We start from the raw sequence: 24,496 nt of genomic DNA on the forward strand, positions 1-24,496 counted from the left end.
CCAAAGCTGCTCGATGCATGGCTGGGCATTTGGCCAAGGTTGCTCGACGCATGCCACCCTCCAGTCCTCGTGCCATCCCAATGCCTCACCCTCGGCTGCCATCCTTCAACCGCCTGCCACCTTTCAACGCATCCTTCTATTTTACTTCCTTCAGCCGCATGCCATCCACCAACAACCCTTCCAACGTATCAACATAACCCTTCCAATGCATTGGTTCCTTCCAATGCATCCCACACAACCATCTTCCTTCACCAACGCATACCACCACCAACGCATCCCTTCAACTTTCTTCCAACGCATCCCTTGAGTCTAATGCATTGGTCTAACCTCCAAGGCATTCGTTACTCCCACTTTAAATTCTTCTTTTGCTCAAGTAATCTTTCCAAGATCTTATGGCCAATACATAGCATTGCCTAGTCCAACACTTAGTCAATTTTTCATCAATTTAAGCTTAACTCAAAACTACTCAAGGAAAATCTATTCAACACCTAGAAATTTTCCTTCGCTTCAACATAGGATTTAACTTTTACTTAGTTAATTTCCTTAACCACCTGCTTAAGTAGGAATAATGGAAATCCGGGTTTCACACTTTGCCTCATTTGCAATCTAAAACCCTAGTGCCCCTGCATACCGAGCTTTCTTCTTCCCTGAAACCCTAACGTTTTCCAGCTTTCTTTCACCACAGCATCCATGGCCGACCAAACTTCCCAACCTTCTGCTTCACCCTCAACACCTTCGACAGACCAACTCTCCATGCGAGAGGCAACATTCCTTGCTGCAATTTGTCGTCTCGCTACTCAACCTCACACTGTTCCTAGAATTGCCGGAAGACCCCGACAAAATCCATTAGCCGTCAGACCACTTCAGTTCAAGAGGGGGCAAAGTACTGAAAGCACCCCACTCCCAACTCCTGCAGTCTCCATTGAAAGTGAAAAGAAGACACGAGATGATAAGGAGGTATTTGGAAACATTCTGAGTTACCTGGAGAAATGAGGAGGACTGCCCGAGGCTGGGGTTGTAAACCAGCCACTACTTACGGAGGAGGTGACGGTGGCGATGACGGAGGAAGTGGCAGAGGAAGTGGCGGTGATTGAGGAAGTGGTGGAAGAGGAGACAAGGATTTATTCGCTCATGCTATGCATGTTGTAGTTATCCGTATTGTAACCATGACATGTTTAATTAATTTGGAAAATTTGACATGATGTTCTAATCAATTCAAGGACTTTATGTGATTAACTAAGTGAATAGACTTGCGTGACAACACTTAGTTAATTAATTTAGGAATTGACATCTGCGTTGGTTTTTCCTAGGGATTTCGTTTGGCTTTTCCAAATAGTCAACCAAGCTTGATAATTAGAAAATCCATGAATCTCTACATGATAAATTAATGAACTAATCCACAGATAACCCAACAATCCCTTAATTGGCGAAGGTAATCTCGTGTATCTCTCTCTCAATCTTACTTTTTGTACATTAATTTCCTGCAATTTAGTTTTCCTGTCAACACAAACTCAAAACTCGTCGTTTCTACTTCTTTCCAAAGGTCTATTTAGTTTAGAAAAGATTTATCTTAGGCTCCATGTGTTTTAACTCGGTCTTGCTACTAAAACTACTTGTTAGTTGAAGTTTAGGATTTAGAATAAAAATATTAAATATAGATAAAAAGTCTCGACATATTTTCATCCATCAAATGACAATTAAAAATTGTCAAACGGATGATATTTAAAAACTATAGTAAATTTCTAAAAATTCGGAAGTCTTTTTTTTTTTTGCCAAAAACAATTTTTTTTGGCATTTATGACACTTTTTTCCTCTCTTCCCCTTATTTTGGTAGGACAAATGTGTCATAGAAATCTACTTTTCTGGTAGTGCCTCATGGATATTATTTTTTATGCTCGATTTGAAAACTAAAAAAACTTTCGAAAATGTGATTATGAAAATTTTTATGTTATGGAATCCCATATTTGTTATAGATTGCTATTTTGAGATCCACAACTTTGACCTATTGATCCTTATCAACGGTTCTCAAATTTTATCATTTAATACGAAAACTTAATTTTCCGTCAATTAAATCCTAATAATGGTCGAGTCAACTTATAATTTTTCAATTACGATGAGACATATCTAATTCATGATCAGTAGGATTCATTCGACTATATCTCAAATATAATATTCAAATGGTTAACAACTTTTGTCAATGATTTAGTCGCTTCACTTGGAACAAACTTATCAATATTGTTGCCTTGTATTCAACATTTTTGGTATAAAAATGATATTTTTCATACAAATTACCTTATTCTTTTTTGAACTTGATAAAACATCATTTTGTTTCTCATCAAAGGATAACAAATATATAGGTATTGTAATCGTTTTGAGGCTGTTTCTTTAGACTGCATGCTTGAACAAATTCCCAATAACACTTGACATCAAATTATATAATTCAATTACATTGTATAATTATGTAATCATTAATCGTACATGAAATTTAAAGGGACAATTACAACTTTAATAAAAAAATAAACTGAAAAATTGGACACCTGTCTCTAAGTTTTGCTTTTTTTGCAAACTTGACAAAAAACTTCCATCTATCTAATTTTTATGTGATTATTATGTAACTACTATCTGATTTGTATGTGATTGTCACATTTGCCATTATAAAAAAGTTAAAATCATGACTTTGATTTTCTAAAATATATTTGTCATATAATATAGTTTTCTAAATTTAAATTATTTGATTAAATTTAGTTTCTAAAAAGAAGAACCACACGTTGCACGAGAGAACAAAAAAAAAAAGTAACAAATTACCTACAAAGTAAACAATGTGTTGGAATCATGCATGGAAGAAATAGACAATCTTTTGGGCCGTCTCTAAATTTATGAAAGAAGACAAAAACTTTAAATACTATTGTCTATAGCGATGTCATATCATTATCATCAACCTCATATTTATGAACACCAACCAAACCATATCTCTCCCTAACACTTTTAAACTCTCTCTCTCTCATGTATTTCTTTGTATAAAATCAAACATTGTTTGTAAGAATCCAAAAGCTTTAATTTTCCATGGCCACCATTTTGAGTGAATTCTCAGGAGCAAAAGATGCAACAGCTACTAAGAAGGTGTTGATCACTGGCGTGAGCAAAGGATTGGGAAGAGCCTTAGCCTTGGAATTAGCCAATCGTGGTCATACCATTATTGGTTGTTCACGTGATCAAACAAAACTTCATTCCCTTCAACAAGAGCTTGCTAAAGTTTCTTCTGCAAAGCATTTACTCTACACTGTTGATGTGGTTTGTCAATCCATTTTAATCTTCTTTCTTGCATTATTCTAGACTTTTTACATGCTGATATTTGTTGATGACAAAATCTAGATAGGATAAAATGTCCCTGATCATTGCAACAGTTAATTTGTTTGGTGGAAAAAGAGAATGACCTGCATATTAATGAGGTGTTTGCTACACATGTTCTGATACTTTAGTTAGAGAGCGAATAAGTGAAATAAGTTAAGAGTTTGTGAATGGAGAATGAACTTCACTTCTTCGAGCTATATTGATATATTTATAGAAGTGGTTGACCTAGCTTGTTTTCATAGAGTTATCGAGTTTCTTTGGGATAATTCATCATCTCACTAGGACAAGAAGTATGCATTGTTTCGCACGTTCTGTTAAGGTTGATCGAATTGAATATCTTTTCCTAAAGATTTTAGTCCTGGAGGTGATTCTTTGGGCCAAAGTATGCACAAGACATGCCTCATCGATTATTCTGCTAGGCTCGGCCTTGGTCTTGACCAAAACATAACACATTATATTGATTTGTCCGGAACCTAAGCTAACTCTCTTCTCTAGGCCTAAAATAGGTCCAAGATGTTATTTTTGGTCTAAATCTTATTATTTTCTTGACCTTGTTACTCGTGTCCCTGTTTTCCATTGGTCTATAAACACCCTAATAACAAAAGTAAATGTTGATCGTGCAGAGATCAAACACCAACGTTGAAGAGTTTGTCCAAGCTATTGTGGAAAATGAATTAGTACCAAATATCATTGGTATTGAACTTTGTTTTGAATTTGTTTAATAAAATTTGTAGAGGTTGTTTGGAAGACAAATGCAAATTAAGGATATATTGTGTGTGGTGATAGTGAATAATGCAGGTTTGATCAATAGAAATGGGAAAATATGGGAGTTGGATGCACAAGAATTTGATAATGTGATTGATACAAACGTCAAAGGGATCGCCAATATAATGCGTCATTTCATTCCACTTATGATTTCTACCAACAAAGGGATTATCATCAATATGTCTTCACTTTCTGGGAGAGATGCACATGGACTGGTATTATTCTTTTTTATTATTTCAAATTTAACTACTATAAACTTACTCTTTATTACTTTTTTTTTTCTTTTTTCTTTTTGCCTCAGGTTTCTCATAAGTAAATCTAATTTTAATGAGTATGAGAATTTAAACTACTTCAAGTTAATTATCGATGAGTTAGGCTCATGTTGGTATTATAAAATATTTTTTTCCTTTTTTTAATACGTTGAGTATCGTTTGGATTTGAATGATATGTTATATTAATTATTAGGTCGTATACACTTTTGATTTCTAAGTTTCAGGTTAGGTTTCTATTTGATTTCTAACATTTCAAACGAAACAGTTTAGTTCTTGAGGTTTAGAAAACAACTCTAAGTGATTTAGAAGTGAAGTTGACCATTAATTGACTAAATGAAAAATGACCGACATAATTGAGATGACAAATGTGCGATATGATACATTTAATTAATTTTAAATTAATTTTAGGTTAGGTGGACTTTTCTTTTCCTCTCCTTCTTCTGTCTCTACTAATTAATCCACCTCATCACTTTTTATCCTCTTCCATTGGTGACTAGTGGCCCACTATCTTAGGGTGTGTTTGGTTTAACTTTTGAAATAAGGCATTTTTTTTAAATTCATTGGTTTATGACCAAAACTTGATATGGAGGTCCCATCTCCCTATGTAAAGTTCTAATTCTACCCTCCCAAATAAAAAACTACCAACAATTACGGTTGAGATATATCCCCACAAATTTAGTAAAATCCCCAACAATCTTTTAGTTTTCAATTAGTAGAGATGGTTTAAAATTTTATTAAAAATATAGTGCTGTTTTTTTTACAACAAAAAAACGTCTATCATTAATAGTTAATGGTACCAAGGGTCGTGATTTGGATTGCAATCAATATAGCAATAAGCTTTTAAGTGCTGGGTTTTTTGTTTCAATGAAGGTATGTAATGATATACTCTAATCTCTAATTTTAGATATTTATTTAATCAGTACCACATTATAATCCACCAATCAAAGCTAAGATGATGTGCAGTTCAAGGGGTTTGGGGCTAGGTTTCATATGATGCATCTTCTGAAATAAATTTTCCCTAGCACATTTCTCCTGAAATGCAACTGTACTAACAAAGTGTAGGTTTTTAAACTTGAACCTAGTTGATAACAACATTGAAAGAATAAAGTTTAAAGGCTGGCTAGTTGCCAAGGGTTTTAAACAAAAGGAAGGGTTAGACTACAATGAAATCTTCTCTCCATTGGTTAAACATACTTCAATTAGATTGCTTCTTGCAATTGTGGCATGCGAGAACTATAAACTTGAATAGATAGATTTGACTACAACTTTTCTACATGATAAGTTAGATTAAGAAATCTATATGAATCATCCTGTAATCTATATGAATTAGCCTGTAGGTTTTGAAGTTGAAGGCAAACGGAACCTAGTATGCAAACTTAATAAATTTCTATATGGTCTCAAACAAGCTGCAAGATGTTAGTATAAGCACTTTGATGAGTATATGAACAAAATTAGATTTGTTAGAAGTCTGTATGATGCATGTGTGTATTTCAGAAAAGCCGAAGATGGAAGCCTAGTCTACTTATCTCTGCCTTCGCTGATGTCAACCGTCAATGGAGACAAACAACATCTACCATTGTATAATCCAGTGACACGTACCAATCGTTTACCAGGTTTGCGGATCTTGACCTCAACAACCATGACATTAGAGCTCTAGGATTTTTCTTTTATCTTATTCAGCTATTATCGCCTTTCTGATCTCTGTCATCACTTATGTGAGTCATTGTCCCGTCCGCAGAGACATACCACATCTACCACAGTCTAATCCAACAACACTCAACCATTATTTGACAAGGCTTGCCCTCTCTTGGGTTTTATATTAATAAGCTTTAGTCACTGCCTCCCTCAGCCCAATCTGTCACCATCCTCGATCACCAACGACATGTTGTCACCTTGTTTAAACTGTATCAACAACTGCTCAGTATAGAACTGCATCGGTGCACTCCTTCGATCACTAACATCGTGCCGACGACCTGCCCAAATCTCCTGAGTCCCATGCCACCTTGCCCAATCACGATTTCATCACAATTATGTCGTCGTATTTCCAATCTTCGCCATTTGTGGGTTTGTTTTCCACCGTCTTGAAAGAGTTAAACAACATGTAGCGGAAGTATCAAGGATCCATAAATATTCTAATTCACTAATTTTGGCAAAAACTAAAGCAAGCTCTTCTTAAAAAGTGGGTTTTCAGAACATACCTTTGATGAACTCTCCAAGAAAATGTTTGTACAGCTGCTATCTTCACTTGAGATCACTGTGAACCACCTCAAAGCCTTCCCTACTATGCTCTTGGAGCTTTAGGTAGAGTTGTGGGACTCAAGAACAACTTGAAAATGTGAAGAAACAAGAAGAGCTCACAGCAGTCGATTGAAGAAGATAGTTTCTTCTTCACATAAAATTTTCTCTTAAATTTGTGCATTCATTCTCTTCTCCAACGACTCCACTTTTCTTTATATATAATAGATGAGCATGCAAAAAGTGGAGTGCATGGCTTGCAGCTCATGCTTGGAGAATCAAAGGAGAGAAGTTAATGGCTTTTGTGTGAGCATAAAGATGATGGTAATGGAGAAAATTCATTTTTTATTTTGTGCAACCATGCAAAACGTTTTTCTATTTTCTTTTTAAAACATAAAATGATTTTAAATAATTTTAATTCAAAAATGATTTTCTTAAATTAATTTAAAATATTAATTAATTCAATATCAAATATTAAATTAATATTTGCACAATAATCATCTTCATTTACGAGCTAGTAGGGGGACCTCAAGGACCTACAAATCATGGACTCCAACGATTCGAGATTAATCGGCTAAACTCATTAGTTCGATCTAACCCCATTTGTTAACTAATGGGACACTCACTATAGCCTATAGTTGAACTCCCCTCACTGTAGATATAATATGTCAACTTAATAACCATAATCAGTAAGTCGGTCCTTCACAGGTTGTTCATAATCACAGGTAGGTCAAAAATACCGTTTTACCCCTATGACTACATCTTGTCCCTTAAGTTCCTACTTATCCTCTAATGAACAATTCTGATTCATAATTTCATGAATCAAATCCTTTCTCTATCATGAGAAGGGGGCCTCATTTGTTGAAGACCTGAAGTCAGTACTTAAGAGAACAACCTATCTGCTAACCCTAAATAGGTTAGGAGTGAATTTCATCTTGCAAGGCTATGTCCCCAGCTATTCATCCAGTCTTATCCCAAAATGGTAAGCTTATTGAGCAGTGTTGTTGGACTACTCTCACTGTTTGTAAATCAAAGGATAATCCCGAACAAACAAAAGTTCATAGCTAGCTCAGGATTAAAATCAAGTTAACCTAGGTTATATAATAAATAAATGAAATAGTCAGTTTTAACAGTAAACGGTCGATATAAAGAAAAGTGATTATTTTTGTGGTCCAGTCTATCTGCAAACTCATTGCATAGGATGCCCCCACTCTCATGTCTCAACATGAACGATTTGTGGATCACATCGTTTGTAGCACCTTTCAACTTCTTGTAACAACTACAAGGTGGGCCGCATCCAATAGTGTTACCAGGATAACAACTACAGAGTGCGCCACATCCAATAGTGTTACCAGGATGAGATACCAATTTCATCCATATACTTAATAGACCATTTAGGCTATATACTGTCAACTTAATCCTGTTTATGTCACTACATAAAGTTACCGCATTCAGACTATAGCCAATGATGTATTTATTGGATTTTCATAATAAAATGTAAAATCAACAAGTCATTGTTATTGATAAAATTGAATGTTTAATACGAATTACGAGTTCTAGGACATTTCCAACACGTTCCTGAATTTTGTCCCGTTTTGTGGGGTTTTAAAATAAAATCTGGCGCCACTTGGTTTTTCTGTTAATGATCTTATCCGCAATAAGATCCACGTCTAGATTCGCGTTGTCACGTCCAGATCTGGTGTCGTCGTCATGCCCAGAGCCCAGCTGCATACCTCCTGCCTAGTCACACGCCTAGGTTCGTGCTGTCACGTATAGATCGGTGCATAACTCGTGGACCAAAGATCTGTCGCAACCTTGTCAACCACAGATTGACCAAGAAATCTTCCGCCAACGTAGATATGTCTACGTAACCTGCCCAGATTTGTCGTCGACCCACACCCGCCCGTTACAGATCTGAAGCTCATGCCTACCTCAATTCAGATATAGTTCATCCAGATCTCTGCTGCACAAATCCGAAGGTCTCACGTATCTCTGTTTAGATCTCCCACATTATTGGTTCTCTGCTTCTCACATCAGTCGTACATACCAAAACCAAATCATTCATGATATCAGTGAAATCAGTGTGAAATCAACATGATTTGGGATTTTGTTACTCAAATTTGGTCTAACTGATCTAATTTGGTTTATTCCATCTGGTTCATTTTGATTTGGTCTGATTCAATTAAGCATAGTTTTTTGTTTGGCTCTACTATTTGTTTGCTCATTTGTGTATTGGAATCTTTCTTTTTCGTGCACAGGTTTAAGCCTTTGCTTTTAGTTCGGGGTCATTTTTTTTTTTTCTTCTTCTTTTTGAGATTTGCATTCTTGAATCTCAATTCCTTTTTTCAAATCTATCATCCGTGGTTTGTGTTTCAAGCCCAAAAGTTCTTCGTGTTTCTATTCTTTGTGAATTTTTTATTTTCAGTCCAGATCACCATGATTTGATTTCAAATTTTTCTTCGGTTTTCGTTTCACTTAGCTGCTTCACAAACTCAAATTGGTCTCTACTCTACCATTTAGTTTTAGGAGGGTGTTGCCATATATGAATATTATTAGTTGTCAATTATCTTTAAATTAGTTAGGCTAATTTAGATTTTTTTTACTTATTTCATTTTGGGTATATTTACCCATGTATTCTACATTATAAGACATTTGACTTATCAATAAAATATCAATATATCAACATTTATTATGAGCACAAATGAAGATATCATCCAATTGTTTTCATTGACAATATGTGAATTATGGTAGAACCTCTTACCTAAACAGGGATAGTAGAAAGCTTTGTGCCAGTTGTTAGGATGACATCAAGCAATGGTTTATAAACTATATATTTTCCCTTGTCAAGAGTATGAAGTATTTTGAGCATTGGAAACCTAATTTTATTATTGAGTATATATATATATATATTCTATTTTGCAGTTTGCACCGTATTGTGCATCAAAGTGGGGGGTTGAAGGACTAAGCAAAGCTACAGCAAAAGAAGTGCCAGAGGGAATGGCGATTGTGAGCTTAGATCCAGGCATCATATACACTGACATGCTGGTTTCATGTCTTGGCGAACTTGCTCTAAAATATCAATCACCTCAACATTGGTAAGAAATTTCATTCATATTTAAATTTGCCTATTTTTCTCGAAAGAAAAAATTAATATATGTTCAGAAATTAGGAAGATTGAATGAAAATAAAACTAAAGGTTGAAGAAGGATAATGTATAAGTGTTCAAAAAATCCGATAATGCGACCAACTGATTATCCAACCCAAACTGTAAGGATTAGATTGGGTTGATTGATAATTTTTCAAAATAGCATTTTAAGTAAGGTCTCGGGTTCATAAACGTTTTGACTAGCTAGGTTGACCCGACCCGACTCGAATCATGTCTTTCCTTTTCTTTTATATATATGTGAAAAATTTACACGATAGAAAAAATGTCAAACTATTTATAAAAATAAAAAAAAAAATACTGATATCAATGTCTATCAGTAATAGACTTCTACCACTTTTTATCACTGATAGACATTGATAAACATGTTAGTTTCTATCAAAGAAGATTAAAATTTTGTTATTTTGTATAAATAGTTTCTCTTATTTTTTTCATTTGTGAAAATCCGCCTATATATATATAACCACGATTCCATTGGAAAATTTGTACGGATGACTCATTTTTTGGGTCCAAAATGTCAAATGACCCATTTTTATAAAATAATGTCAATTGACCCTCTGCTGACATCATCGCCATACCAAGTAACGTAAATTGCCCTTACACCAACCTCACGAGGTAAATCTTGCTCTTGTCTGATTAAACACTCTCGCTCTCGCTTGAAATTCCCTGGTTTGATGTGATTGCTCGTCAATGTACGAATGGTTTGACAATTTTCACGACGGAAGCCTCAAATCAATAATACTTAAACTCAATACAGTGGTGATTTCTTTAAACTCTAAACTTCATTTCAACGGTGATGACTTCTCTGGTTTTCGACGGTGTTTCGTTCAACGGAGATTTTTCGAATGGGGATTTCCAAGACGAGGCTTTTTCAGAACGGAACAGGTTTTTCAGAAAGGTGTTTCATTATTTTGAGTCTATTTAATTATTTTTGCTGTGTTATTTCTGAAAAGGTAACATTACGAAATTTTGTATTGGAAGAGAGAGAGCGAGAGATAGAACGAGAGTGAGAAAGAGCAAGAGAAAGAGAGAGAACAAGAATAAGAGAGAGCAAGATTAAGAGAGAGCGAGATTAAGAGAGAACGAGATTAAGAGAGAACGAGAGTACACTTCAATTTCTTGTACAACTTAATGACAAATGTTCTCTTGCTTTGTAGGATGACAAAAAAGTGTATACTTATTCGATATACGGAGGTGATTGGGATGAGAATGAAAGTTCGTGTATTAGGGGACAGTTGGCAGGAATCCTTGTGCCTGTTTCATTGAAGTATGAAGAAATTAAATCTCACATTTACGGGGTTACAAATGTCAGTTCTTCAGAGTTTGATCTTATACTGAAAGTTAAATATAAGCTTGAATATGAAGCCCCTCCACAATACATAAGGAATGATGATGGTATTCGCTTCCTTCTTTTCCGAGAAGACCTTAGTAGACTTCAGTTATCTGTAACGCTGAAATCGAATGTGGACGAAAATATTAGAATGGGGTTTAGAAATGTGAGTTATGATGATACGACTATGGAGAGACAATACAAGGAATCATATCAGTATCGTCAGGAAGAATATGATATTCCATTGTCTACCAACACTGTACCATCAATATTATCACTAGACAACGATCGCACTAATCTAACAAGATTGAATTCAGAATTGGGCGGTACTTCAGTTGTTGGTAATGAAATACCATATATATTTGATTATATGGATTGTGGTCATCCAGAACAAAGTTGTAGTCCTTCAGTTGATGTGAATGAGCAACCAACAGGATTGAATGAAATGGATCGTGATCATGGAGATGTGCGTCATTCTACAGCAGCTTCAGTGGTTCCACCATCTGTATCTTCAAGTCATAGGACAGAGTTGATTATGCCTGGTACCTCTTCATTTGAGATAGAGGACGTTGAAGTTGGTCAACTATTTTTTAGCAAAAATGACTTGAAAATGAGATTATCTGTTCTGTCCATCAACAAAAATTTTGAATTTAGGGTCAGGAAGTCAACCAAATCTCTATTCATAGTCAAATGTATTAGGGAGACATGTAAGTAGAGCCTTCATGTAGTGAAAATGGAAGGGTCTGATATATTCAAGATCACAAAGTACTGTAGTTCGCACACATGTTCCATTGGAATTATGAATCACGACCATAAATAAGTAACTGCTACGATTATTAGTCAGTTGATTAAAGATAAGTTCATGGGAATAGGACATATTTATAAACATTGTCATATCATTGAGGATATGAGGAGAGATTATGGCGTGAACATAAGTTATGATAAAGTGTGGCGTGCAAGGGAAGTCGTGTATGATCTCACTAGAGATACTCCAGAATATTCATACTCTATACTACATGCTTATGGAGAAGTGTTAAAAATAGATAATCTGGGTACAGTCTTTGAATCAAACTTGAAGATGAGGTGCATTTCAAGTATATGTTTATGGCATTAGGGCCTTGTATTAGAGGTTTCGCAAGCTGTTGACCTGTGATAATTATTGATGGGTCGCACTTGAAAGGAAAATACAAAGGCACCATATTGGTTGCGGTTTCTATGGACGGTAACAATCAATTATACCCACTATCATATGCAATAGTGGACAATGAAACCGATCGATCATGGAAATGATTTATGTCAAACTTGAAATGTAGTATCGGATAATCCAATAATCTGGTGTTTGTGTCTGATCGGATGGTATCTATCATAAATGCTATTTGTGTATTTTTTCCTACGAAATTTCATGGATTGTGCACATGGCACATAGAACAAAATCTTGTTACAAACTTTAAGGATAGCACGGTTGTTGGGATATTTAGAGATATAGTAATGGCATTTCACATGACAGAGTTCCAGACAAAATGGGACGAACTCCATAATTTTTTAGAGGTGTTGTCACAAAATATTTGGAAGACATCGGTCTTCAAAGGTGGGCACGGGTTTGCTAAATAGAATGAGTATATGATAACATGACATCCAAAAGTGCAGAGTGTTTCATTTCATTAACTAAAGAGTATCGACTATTGCCCATAGTATGCTTGATTGAACATGTTAGAGGAATGCTCCAATCGTGGTTCTATGAACGAAGAAATTACTGGGCATCTCGAACGACATTGCACCCTGACTACTGTGAAACCCAATTGGCAAGTGAGACCGATAAGGCAGACGATATCGAGTTTAGCCCATTGATTGTTATCAGGTCCACGTGCGAGATAATCGATTGGACAGTATTGTCAATCTTTACATGAAGGAATGCACGTGTAAGGAATTCGACTCACTTGGTATCTCGTATTTGCATGCAATTGTTGCTACCAAGGAATGAAATATACCCATCCCGAGTTTTTGCAGTTGATTTTATACAGTGGACTCTCTAATGACTGGGTATGCGGAGCCTATAAATCCACTTGGCCACATATCTGAATGGAAGGGACCTCCTGGATATGTAGAAAAGACTATCCTTCCTCTGAAGTTTGTGGCACAAGTCGGGCGACGGAGAGTGAAAGAGTACCATCCAGAAGAGAATTTTGCAGACAAATGAAAATGTGGTTGGTGTGGGAATTATGGGCATAATCGCCAAATTGTTAGCGAACCGCTCACAACCGTGCGACGTGAAAATGCCAGAAACCGTGACACAAACACCTCTCATCTAGTTTAGTTTATAACTAACTTGTAACATTTCATTTGTTATAAATACCATTGATCGATTTTTCATATGTCATACATGTAACATACTTCATGCCTTTTCATACTTGTAACACACTTGTAACATACTTCATACTTTTTCATACTTGTAACATACTTCATACTTTTTCATACTTCATACTTGTAACAGTTCATACTTAATACTTTCATCTTGTAACACTTCATACTTCATACTTTCATCTTGAAAACAAAAAACAATAACAAGCTGGAGTATTTCTATAATAGCAATCTTCATACTCTCTCAATCTCGCTCTCTCAATCTTCATACTCTCTCAATCTTGTTCTTTCAATCTTCATACTCTATCAATCTTCATACTTGTAACAAAAAACAATAACTTCATACTCTCTCAATCTCGCTCTCTCTCTCAAAATCTCGCTCTCTCAATCTCGCTCTCTCTCAATCTCGCTCTCTCTCAAAGTCTCGCTCTCTCAATGCTTGAACTTTGATATAATGTTCTATATACCATTGATATAATGAAAAGAGCAGTAGCTCAATTATACATGTTTTGATAAAATGTAGAATATTGAACTTTAAACTTTGAATTTTGATAAAGTTAATACATGTTTTACATACATAAAAAATACATGTTTTACATACATAAAAAATACATGTTTTTACATACATAAAAAATACACGTTCTTACGTACACAAAAAATACAATAAAAAATACATGTTCTATACACAAAAAATATGAAGTGTTCGTCCATAATTGACACGCTAACTACATCCTATATTCACTCATCTTCCCCTAAGTGATTACGGACGAATCAACGTCAGTCACCAGGTGTTCTAGTAATTTTATTGCAAAGATGTCACAATCAAGCAACCCGTGTTGTATGTTGACATTCATAGGTCGCGATATTTTCCAACGGGCTGTGGATTGGTCCAGCTTTGAATGATCCATGTCACAGTAGTGAAGTAGGGATTGTACTGTGACAGTCAATGGCTCTAGCCACTTCACCAGCTTTGTCATTGGTGTGTATGACGGAAGTGAATCGAACACGAATATATGGCCTCTGTTAATGTCCATTGCAAGGACCATCCAGTGCTCACTGATATTCATTGTTGTATAAACGAAATCCACATCTGCCCATTTGACATCGAATTTACCGATGATGTAGTCCTTGTACGTGTCTTCATCCTCCCATGCTAGGGTAGCCTTCAGAAGTGTCTTATTCTTTATTCGTTTAAATACCCCACACGAGCATTAAGGTGACTCTGCCAAATAAAATGAGAAGTTAAGTAATGAAATATACCATAGTAAAATGACTTTGCACAACAAAATATATCAAAATTTACCGTTACACCAATTGGCAAGATGGTGAACTTGTGCATGCACATGTCAGGCCGGGTATAAAATTTTTCTTTCATAAAATAAAATAAAGTATTTATGGTCTGCACAAAAATTACTATGGCAGTAAAACTACAAGATATCCAACTGTAAAGAAGTCAAGACTAGGAAACTTATATCGCACTAAACCCAAGAACTCGGGCAAATCAATTCCTTGAAGAATTGCTTGGTGAGTGGTTTAAAGGAGTTCTCTCGAACCTCGTTGTTGGTATTCTCATCTGAGATCTAGCCCATCATTTCTGTAACGATATTGTGTGGAACGTCATGCGACAATCGCTCTGATAGTGACTAGCTACACTTGGGAGAGGATGCTTAACAACACTTTTCTTCTTTACTTGAGCTGGAGGTGTATATTTATCAACAGCTTTCCTTATACAACTAATTCTTCGAGATTCCTACATAAACAGATAACAAAAAGTTACTCATCAAGAAATATAAAAATATAAACACATATTATTGATGAATAAATTACTCACCAATGTAACTTCTTATGTGGTCGTAACAATCCCAGAAGTGTCGGCCTCTGGGATGTCAGACATGTCGGCATGTATATGTGGCATGGTGAGTAAGGCAGACATGTTAAGCTCTATTTATGGGACATCAGCCTCTATAGGTTCGACGTCAGTTGGTGATATTGTGGTGGTATCGGGCTCTAGAGGGGGGATAGGAGTAGGTGAAGTGGTGGTATTTTGAGGCTTTACAAGAGGGATGGGTGTATCAAAGGCAGTCGCATTATTGGTATCGGGATCCCGAGATGGGATGGGTGATCTCGTCGTCTTCTCATTCACTATGGAACCCTTCAATTAATAAAGTAAAATGATGAGTTCACGAACACGCGTACGTCTCCTACCACATCATGGAACGTATCATCACTAGGTGTGTATATCTCTCCTTCCACCCTTCCACATTCAGCATCCTCGTGCTCAGAATGCCTGTGTTCATCCCCTTCCTCCACCCTTCCACATTCATCGTAGTCATCTCCACGATGATCATCACCCCGTCACTTTCACTTTCAGAACTACCCCCATCACTAGATGACCTATTGCCACTTTTAGCACTATCATCATCTGCACGTAGATCAAATATAGGTCGTCTGTCCACTGGGGTATCCCGAAACTTCCTCTCAGCGTCTCTCATGACAGTACCCTCTTTAACCTTTATCTGCATTAACAACCCAGTAAACTGGTTAGTGTCAAATTAACAACCAGATAAACATATTATGCATAGAGTAAACGTACATTGTTAGACTCGAATATCTCTCTCTCGAGTACTTTGAAGGACACTAAGTGGGAGCATGACCATCGTAATATGTAGGGCAAATCCACCTTGCTCCTTTGCTCTGCAATGTTCCCAGCTATCGATGCAACTAGGATTTTGTACGCCCATACCTATATAAAATTTAACATATATTAAGAACAATAGTAATATTAAATCAAACAACACGATCATTATGTTAAGCAAATTTACTTGGAATGCTTGTGGAAATCCACGCAAAGAGTACTTTAAAACGTAATTTTTATTTCCTTTCACCTTCGTCTTGTATAGACTGCTCTTATCATTCAACGTCGTCTTTAGGGCATCCAGTGTCCTCTCCCAAATAATGGTACCCCAATCAAGACTATTGTAGTACTCTAATTTTGAATGTCCTTAAAACGTTTGAGGTCCACTGCAATTTTCTGTTTGTTCTTTTCCATCATTGCAACCTCAGTATAGTAGACTACTGTGATCTTCACAACATCTTCATCATTTTCAAACTCCAACTCGTTGTATTTTTCTTCAAGTAGACGGACATGTAAGGTAAAGGAACTCTTAACGAAAAGCATCCATGAGCGCATTCGGATCTTTCTGATTTCATTGTAACTGAAATACCAAAAACATGTTGTAATAAAGAGTTATGTAATTTACACTAATTAACAGCATGCTTTGATAAATAAAATACAAGAGTTCACATACCAATTGAAGACTCTCTTCAATTTCGAACTCAACGCAGCGGGAAGAACCTCTACATTCTCTATCGCCCAATAATACAGTCGGCTACGGCAATACAATCATCTACACGAACAAGCACGAGAAAGCAAGAGTGGGGATGGCACCACCACTTAGAGCCCTTGGTATTCTCGAAGTGAGTATCCAAAGCGTGGTCTTTATTGAATTCGGTAGAGGAAGGAAGAATGGGCTGATCGTGTAGAACGATAAGCAAGTGGAAGAGAATGCTATCGTATAGCAGGGATGTTTATCGTTTAGATAAAGCTACAAGATCGTGTAGGTTTTACTAAGCGATCGTCTAGTAATAGGTAAACGATCGTTTAAAAAACACGGCACGCTAGGCGATCGTTTAGAAAAGCTAAGCGATCGTTTAGACACGGGTGTGCGATCATTTAAGCGATGAAACTCTATCGTATAGGCTCTCAGCTAAGTGATCAAAACGTTTTCACACCGATTGTGATTTTTTTGAACTTTTGCAAAATGAAACAAATTTTCATTTTATTCTTCGGTTACAATAACCGAATACTGAATTTCCTACTAACACACGATCGAGGAGAAGATTTCGGCCAATTATCACATAATTAATCAATTTAATTAATAAATAAATATAATCATATTATATTCTTACCCTATAGTTTAATATCATATATCTACTATAGTAATTTCTCCTCCACTTGATATAAATCATATTTATATCTAATTTCCTCTAATATAAAGTATCTCATACATTTAGTTAATTATATCATATAATTAACCAGTTCAATTATATCATATATAATCGAACTCCCTCTTGTCAATTTGAACATTTCAAACTGACCCAAAAACTGATTCTCGACTTTATTCAAGCTATCTAGGGGACCTTATGGACCCGTGGATCGAAGCTCCAATGGTACATGAATAGTTGACTAAACTCTTTAGCCATGAGATCTACCATCCGTTAACTGCCAAACAGTCCACTAAAGACCAACAACTGAACTCTTCTTACCACAGATATATTTCTGTGTCCTTCGGATATAACCAATCATGAGTACGATGACCCTTCACAGGTGCTCGTAAGTACAGTTGGAGCCAATTTACCGTTTTTCCCCTGTAGTTACATCTTACTCCTTAAGTACCACTGATTCCTTTAATGAACAATACAACATAGTCCAACTATGTGTGAACACTTCTCGGGCCAAGAGAAGGTGTGTAGTGCCACATCGTTCAATCCTTGGAATCAGCCCTTAAGGGAGCTATCTATCTACTTGCCCTTACCTCGAGGAAGGAGTGAATTTCATCTTGTGTAGCTGAGTTCCCAGCTCCCAAATCAGACGAATCCCCAAAATGATAGGTTTGATTGGCGACCTGACCACTCACACCCAAACAAATCAAAGGACTACCTTCAATGGCAAGAGTTCCCAACTCACTCAGGATTGAAGTCATGTCACCTATGATCGTTTAGGTGAGATGTAAGTCTCTAGTATCAACGGCGTTATATACAGAGTCTAAACATCTCATGGTCCAGGTCTTATACAAACTCTTTGTATAGGATATCCCTGCTCTTACTCTCTATTATAACTACCAAAAATACTTGATTGCAAGTTCATATGAGGACTGCTCATTCTGATCAACTCGTGTTGGGGATCGCCACAAACCAGTCATCAACAAAAAATCATCCTTAAAAAAAAGTGACGACCTTTCCACAAACAGATAATAACATTGAGTCAGATCTCGTCCTCTTCACTTCTCTCAGCAATATATGATGGATAATTAGTCTGTTGAACACCATGTCAACGTCTACAAATCACCCAAAAACTGTTCTCTTGAACATGTCTAATTTCCTTGGGGTAAACTTCTCCTTCACAATCTTATTTGCTTTAGCAATGTGGGCCAAGCTCATTACTTGACTGGAAAATCGGTTGGCTACGGGTATTCTGAAACGTGTTGCCATCTTAATTCACTCCTACATGAAATAAAGATTCAATTAGTAAACTCCTTCAGAAAAAAAAAAATTGTAAAAAACATTCTGTTTAAATCTCGTTGTATTCACTTTTGCTGGCATCGCTCTCTTTGGTATCGCTCTCTCTGGTATCACTCTCTCTAGTGTCGCTTTCTCCAGTATCAATCTCTCTGATGTTGCTCTCTCTGGTGCTGCTCTCTCTAGTAACTCTCACTTATCTCGCTCACATTCTCTCTTTTTACTTGTCTTCAACCACAGAACACATTGAAACCCAGAAAAACGAACAAAAAAACCATAGGTTCACAATATTTCTAAACCCCAGAACGTCCCACCCTTTCTGGTGTCGCTCTATTGATTTCACTCTCACTTATCTCGCTCATAAACTCTTTCTACTCGTCTTCAACCATAGAACACATCGGAAAAAAAAAACCATAGGTTCACAGTATTTCTAAACCTAGAACGACTCACAAAGCCCCATTACCGATCGATTTAAGACATTTTCAGGCACAAATTGAAAGATTTACCGATCAGATTAGATTTTTCGGCGGTAGTTGAATTATTTGCAAGCCAAAATGATGGATTCTAAAGAGTTTTTAGTTTATGAGTGATACGAAGCCGTTAGCCTTGGGATATTTGAATGAAGAGTTTTTAGTTTTGGTTGGTTTTCAGTAAAAAGGTAAGAAGACAAAGAGGTAAGGGAAATTCATGTAATTTGGTATGACGATAATGTCAGCTGAGGGTCAATTGATATTATTTTTTAAAAATGAGTCATTTGACATTTTAGACCCAAAAAATGGGTCATTATTACAAATTTCCCGATTCCATCTTCCTATCTCTTATAGCAGCAAGTTCTTCATGTTCTTCTTCAATTCTAGCACTCCATCATGTTCACGTTCTCGCATTCAGGTTCTAGTCAAACATTTTTCATCATCTTCTTCTATTTCAACGCTCACATTTACATGATTCCATGCTGCCCGAAAATCATTGACTCGCTAACAGCCCTTCACTTCAATGCTTCTCAGTTATCACTCTCAATGGACACCTCACGACTCACAAACATTAGTTTTCAATTTCTTCCGGTGTCTTTTTCATTTCTTCTTCATCAAGGTATTGTCTTCTAGTTTTTGCTTAACTCTCAATCGTCGCTCTTTGTTCTCCTGCGTTTCATCTTCCATCTTCTAATTTCGTTCACCAGTAACCAATACCAACACCACCTAGCAGTCGAAAAATCGATCTCATACTCATTGAGTTTACTCTCTTCCGATTTCTATTTCCTCAGCCACAAATCAAATCGACCTGGTGACCCAACCCGAAAATATATGGGTTGGGTTGGCCTATGGTACAAAACTAATGGGTTAGGTATTTGACAAACCCAAACTCTTGGGTTGGTTTAAAAAACCCTCTAATCCGGCCTAACTTAACCCATGTACACACCTACAATGAAGGCCAGTATTTTTTTAATGGAGCAATGCTTTATTAGTGTTCTTGTCAAGAAAGGCCATAAAAAGAATTCAAGGTTAAAATATCAGTTTGGTTTCTATACTTTGAAATTTGTTTATTTATTTTTAAATGTCTAATTTTCGTTATTATATTTTCAACCAATCTTAAATTTCGTTCAGAAACTTTAAGCAGCCCAACAATATTCAACAACACATTAGATTAAGTACATTATTATGTATTTTATTAATCAGAGAATTTTATAAAACACAAAGTTTGGCAGAAATTTATGGCTGGCTTAATACACTATTTGTTGGGTGTCTATTTCCTTTCCATATAAATATCGAAATTTATGAACTAAATTTATAATTTAATTTTTAAATTTTAAGCCAAATTTCGGAAAGAAAAACACGCTTTTAACAACTATTTTTTCCCTTAAGTTTTTTACATTTTGTGTAGATTTTGAAAATATTGTTAAATGTACTTAAATAACTAACCAAACACATAGTGGAATTAGTTTATAAGCTAACATTTTCAAAATGGAAAAAAAAAAAACAAAATAGTTTTCAAAATAGATATGCTTTGATTTTGGTTCGAGAAATTAGGCTTAAAAACAGTACATTCATAAGTAGATTTCTTTGTTTATCTTCCATTTTAGGGTATAACCCAGTCAAGTTTGGAAAACTAAAACATGTATTTTATAAAAATTTTGTTTTTTTAGAATTTTATTATCAGTTCAAATATTATCTTGAAGAAAAGTTTTTTTTTAAAAAAAAACTATAGTAAAAAATTATAGCAAAACAGGTAGACAAAAACCAAAATCCAAAAAATATAATTTCTATCAAACAGACCTATTGTTTATTTGCTTTCAACTTTCAATAAAAACTAACCTCTCAAGCAATGTAAAATATTTTTATACAAATAAAAAATGTATAAAGCAAATAAAATATGGCTCTTTCTTTTTTATGAATATTGATGCATTTACATATTTGATATTATTGTAATAGGGCTTCTAAAGCAGCAACAATGATTCTTAATCTCACTGCACTTGACAATGGAGCATCTCTCACTGTTGAAGATCCAGGCACTTTGCCCAAACTTGAGTAATTTTGTCTTTATTCCTTTTAGAGGTTACTCAAATTTAATTTTATCTAATTTTGATACAAATGATACTTGGCTGAACATGAATACTTAATGTGTGAACTATAGACCAGAGTGAGCATAATTCAGTGATACGTAAGTCCTAATCTTAGAAATAGGGCTTTAAAGAATGATCAACCATGAGTATTAGAGCAAATTCTTCACTAAGTTTTTGAAGAGGAGATGTGGTCAAAAGAGAGGGAAAATGAGATTTAAAAAGAGGTTGAAACTAAATTTGAATTTGGCCATGGAATGAAGGTTAAATGAACAAATGGTGGAGATTGATTAGTAAAAGGAAAATACTTGGTGCCGGCTGGACTACAACCATCGATGATGCACCTCTTGCAGCAATTAATTAAAAATTGATGCCTATCATTTTTTTTAAAAAAAAATTAATAAAGAGATCTTTTTTTTTTTTTAAAAGATCTTTTTTTTTTAAAAAGATCTTTTTTTTTTTGTGTGTATAGATAGGAAAGGGACTATGATAAAAAAAAAAAAAAAAAAATTTTTTTTATGTATGTGTAGGAAAGAGAAGTAGGGTACATAGGCGCAACCGGATTGCATCTAAGTATTCCTCTTGATAAAATGAGGAAGGGCTATATTAATAGAAATTCAACATACCATTGGAATTCTTATATAGATTTTTCTTTGCAAGATGAGTGCGCAATAAAACCAAAAACAAATAAAGCACCTAAACTATAAGACAAGTAAGCTTGTCCAGACTATACAAGTGCATAGCAAGCCCATGCAAAGGGTTTAGTTAATATATGCCAAATTCCACTAAGTATACAAATGGAACTTAACCATATATGTCCCCCAACTATATCTTCCAAATCGTCGAAACTAATAATCCACCCTTCTCTGCCAAAAGATGATTTAAGTAAATAACAAAATATAACACTTGGTCTAAGGGTCAAGTTGGTAATTTTTTTACATCTCCAATTTATATTACTTTTCAATATTCAATATCAATATGGAAAAACGTGATAAATGAAAAGGTCGTTCTTATTCAAAACCTCTACTTTCCAAATTTTCTCTCACTTCATACCTTGGAGTGAACAGTTCTCATAGAGAGAGAGGCGTTTTCACATCTTCTTAACATGAAATAGCAAATGGTTGGGGAAAGAATATGTTCCTTTTTTAGCGTACCCTCGGAAATGTTTTTCTAATCATTTTTAAAAATATTTTAAATCTATTTTCTCCTCTTTCGTGCGCTAAAGAGAATTTTGTCTACTTAGCATTTGATTTTAGTTCAAGGCAAGTGGTTCTCTAATGATGGATTTGGGGCTATTGATTATGTTGGGGTTGATGCCCTAAATCTCGTAGAGTCCAATAGTTTGTAATTATATTGCACAAACATTTGATTTATCAAATAAAATATGTGATGTTTTATTTGACGTTTAGTTGCATTAAACCTACAAACCAATAAATTAACATCTAAGGTTATCTTGTAGCTCTTAACCATATATGTAGAAACATACGGGTGGATCATATTTAAATGATTAGCTAAATGGTCTATAGTAGATGGATAAGGATGGATACCTTATCCTGGTGACACTATGAGTATGACGTGCTTTGTAGGTATTACAATTGTTGTAAAGTGCTACAAATGATATGATCTTGATCATTCATATATAGACATGCGAGCGGGCATATTCTAGACAAAGTTTGTATAAAACCAGACCACAAAATGTTCAGTCTCATTATATAACGCCTTCATAATAAAGACTTACATTTCACTAGGATGACCATAGGTAATATGACTTGAATCCTGAGTGTGTTGTGAACTCCTACCTATGAGGGCAGTCCTTTGATTTGTATGGGTGAGAGTGACCAGATCGCCGACTTAAGAAGCCTACTATTTTAGGGATTCGTCTGATTGGAGAGTTAGGAACACAGCTACACAAGATGGAATTCACTCCTTCCCCGAGGCAGGGGAAAGTAGATAAATTTCTCTCTTAAGGGCTGATTCCCGGTCTTGAAGAATGTGGCGTCACACCCTCGCCTGACGCTAGAGGGGTTTAGTTATAGTAGGACTATGATCTATTGTTTATTAGAGGGATCAATGGTACTTAAGAAGTTAAATGTAACTATAGAGGCAAAACGGTAATTTGACCCAGCTGTACTTAAGAGCAATTTGTGAAAAGTCATCGTACTATTGATTGGATATATCCAATGGATACAGAAATATATCTGTAGTACGAAGAATGCAGCTGTCAGTCTTTAATGAAGTGCCAAACAGTTAACATATGGTGAATAATGTAATTAAAGAGTTCAATTAATTATTCATGTACTGTTGGAGCTTCAAGCTACAGGTCCATGAGGTCCCCTTTGTAGCTCAATAGGATTTAATTGAGAATCAATTTTTGGATTAATTTGAATTGTTCAAATTAATAGAGGGATTAAATTATATATGATATAATTAAACTGTTTAAATTATATGTGATATAATTGTCATAATGTATTTGATACATTATAGCTTAATGGGAAGAAATAAATATTTGAATGAGATTCAAATATATTTTCTATGAATGGGATTCATAGTTGTTAAATTTAAAATAAATGAGATTTATATTAAATATCATATAAAAGAGAAAAGAAACTAAGTTTATATTATATGTGATACAATATTAAAACTATAGGTTATATGTTATATTTGATATAACATATAATATAATATATATAGTATGATAAGTTAGTTATCATATTTATATTTATATTATTATTATTATTTGAATAATAAGGAAGGGAGTCACTCCTTTCCTCATCTTTTCTCTCCACCCACATTAGTAGGGGTGGTTATTCTATTTGGCAAAAAGAGAATTAAAAGAAAATCGTTTTCTTCTTCTTGGTGATTGTTGTGATTGAACGATTGAGTGAGAAAGATAGAAGAGTTATGTAATTTGTTTTGAGTTCATTGAGAATTCTCAATATTCTTCCTCCACATAAAAGCTTTTCCCACTTAACCAAAATAGTTAGAGCCAACCGCTCCTGGGCTCTCACCTTGAGAATACCAAGATTTTATTGTGGTAGTGTCCGGGATTTTATTCGAGATTAATCTTGCAGAAGGTCTTCAAGAATGAATCCGTTCGAGGGAAAACGTGAAGTAAAAGGTCTTCAAAGGTGAGGTTTCTTAAAACCCTTTTCTTATAAAGCATGTTGTAA

At 35.2% G+C, this 24,496-nt stretch overlaps 1 protein-coding gene across 4 annotated transcripts; it reads left to right on the top strand.

Moving 5' to 3' along the window:
• Positions 1-2,979: 2,979 nt before the first annotated feature.
• LOC120081277 (NADPH-dependent pterin aldehyde reductase-like) lies at positions 2,980-21,469 on the top strand. Of its 4 annotated transcripts, none has more exons than XM_039036013.1 (5): positions 2,980-3,291; positions 3,975-4,044; positions 4,138-4,331; positions 9,546-9,718; positions 10,944-13,515. In XM_039036013.1, exons 1-5 carry the CDS (start codon positions 3,064-3,066, stop codon positions 11,050-11,052), a joined length of 774 nt encoding a protein of 257 aa, XP_038891941.1. In that variant the 5' UTR covers positions 2,980-3,063; the 3' UTR covers positions 11,053-13,515. The 4 variants fall into 4 exon arrangements, with proteins under 4 accessions (XP_038891941.1, XP_038891942.1, XP_038891939.1 ...); XM_039036014.1 differs by lacking the exon at positions 10,944-13,515 and adding an exon at positions 21,199-21,469 and having other exon boundaries at positions 2,984-3,291; XM_039036011.1 differs by lacking the exons at positions 2,980-3,291; positions 3,975-4,044; positions 4,138-4,331; positions 9,546-9,718 and adding an exon at positions 10,225-10,684.
• Positions 21,470-24,496: the final 3,027 nt, after the last annotated feature.

This window comes from Benincasa hispida, chromosome 7 (genome assembly GCF_009727055.1).
Source record: "Benincasa hispida cultivar B227 chromosome 7, ASM972705v1, whole genome shotgun sequence".
Classification (NCBI taxonomy): domain Eukaryota; kingdom Viridiplantae; phylum Streptophyta; class Magnoliopsida; order Cucurbitales; family Cucurbitaceae; genus Benincasa; species Benincasa hispida.

Coding starts and splice junctions, on each gene's coding strand:
- LOC120081277 (XM_039036010.1), top strand. CDS start 10,477: ATGTACGAATGGTTTGACAATTTTCACGACGGAAGCCTCAAATCAATA. Junction 10,672..10,943: donor GCTTTTTCAGAACGGAACAG/GTTTTTCAGAAA, acceptor CTTGCTTTGTAG/GATGACAAAAAAGTGTATAC.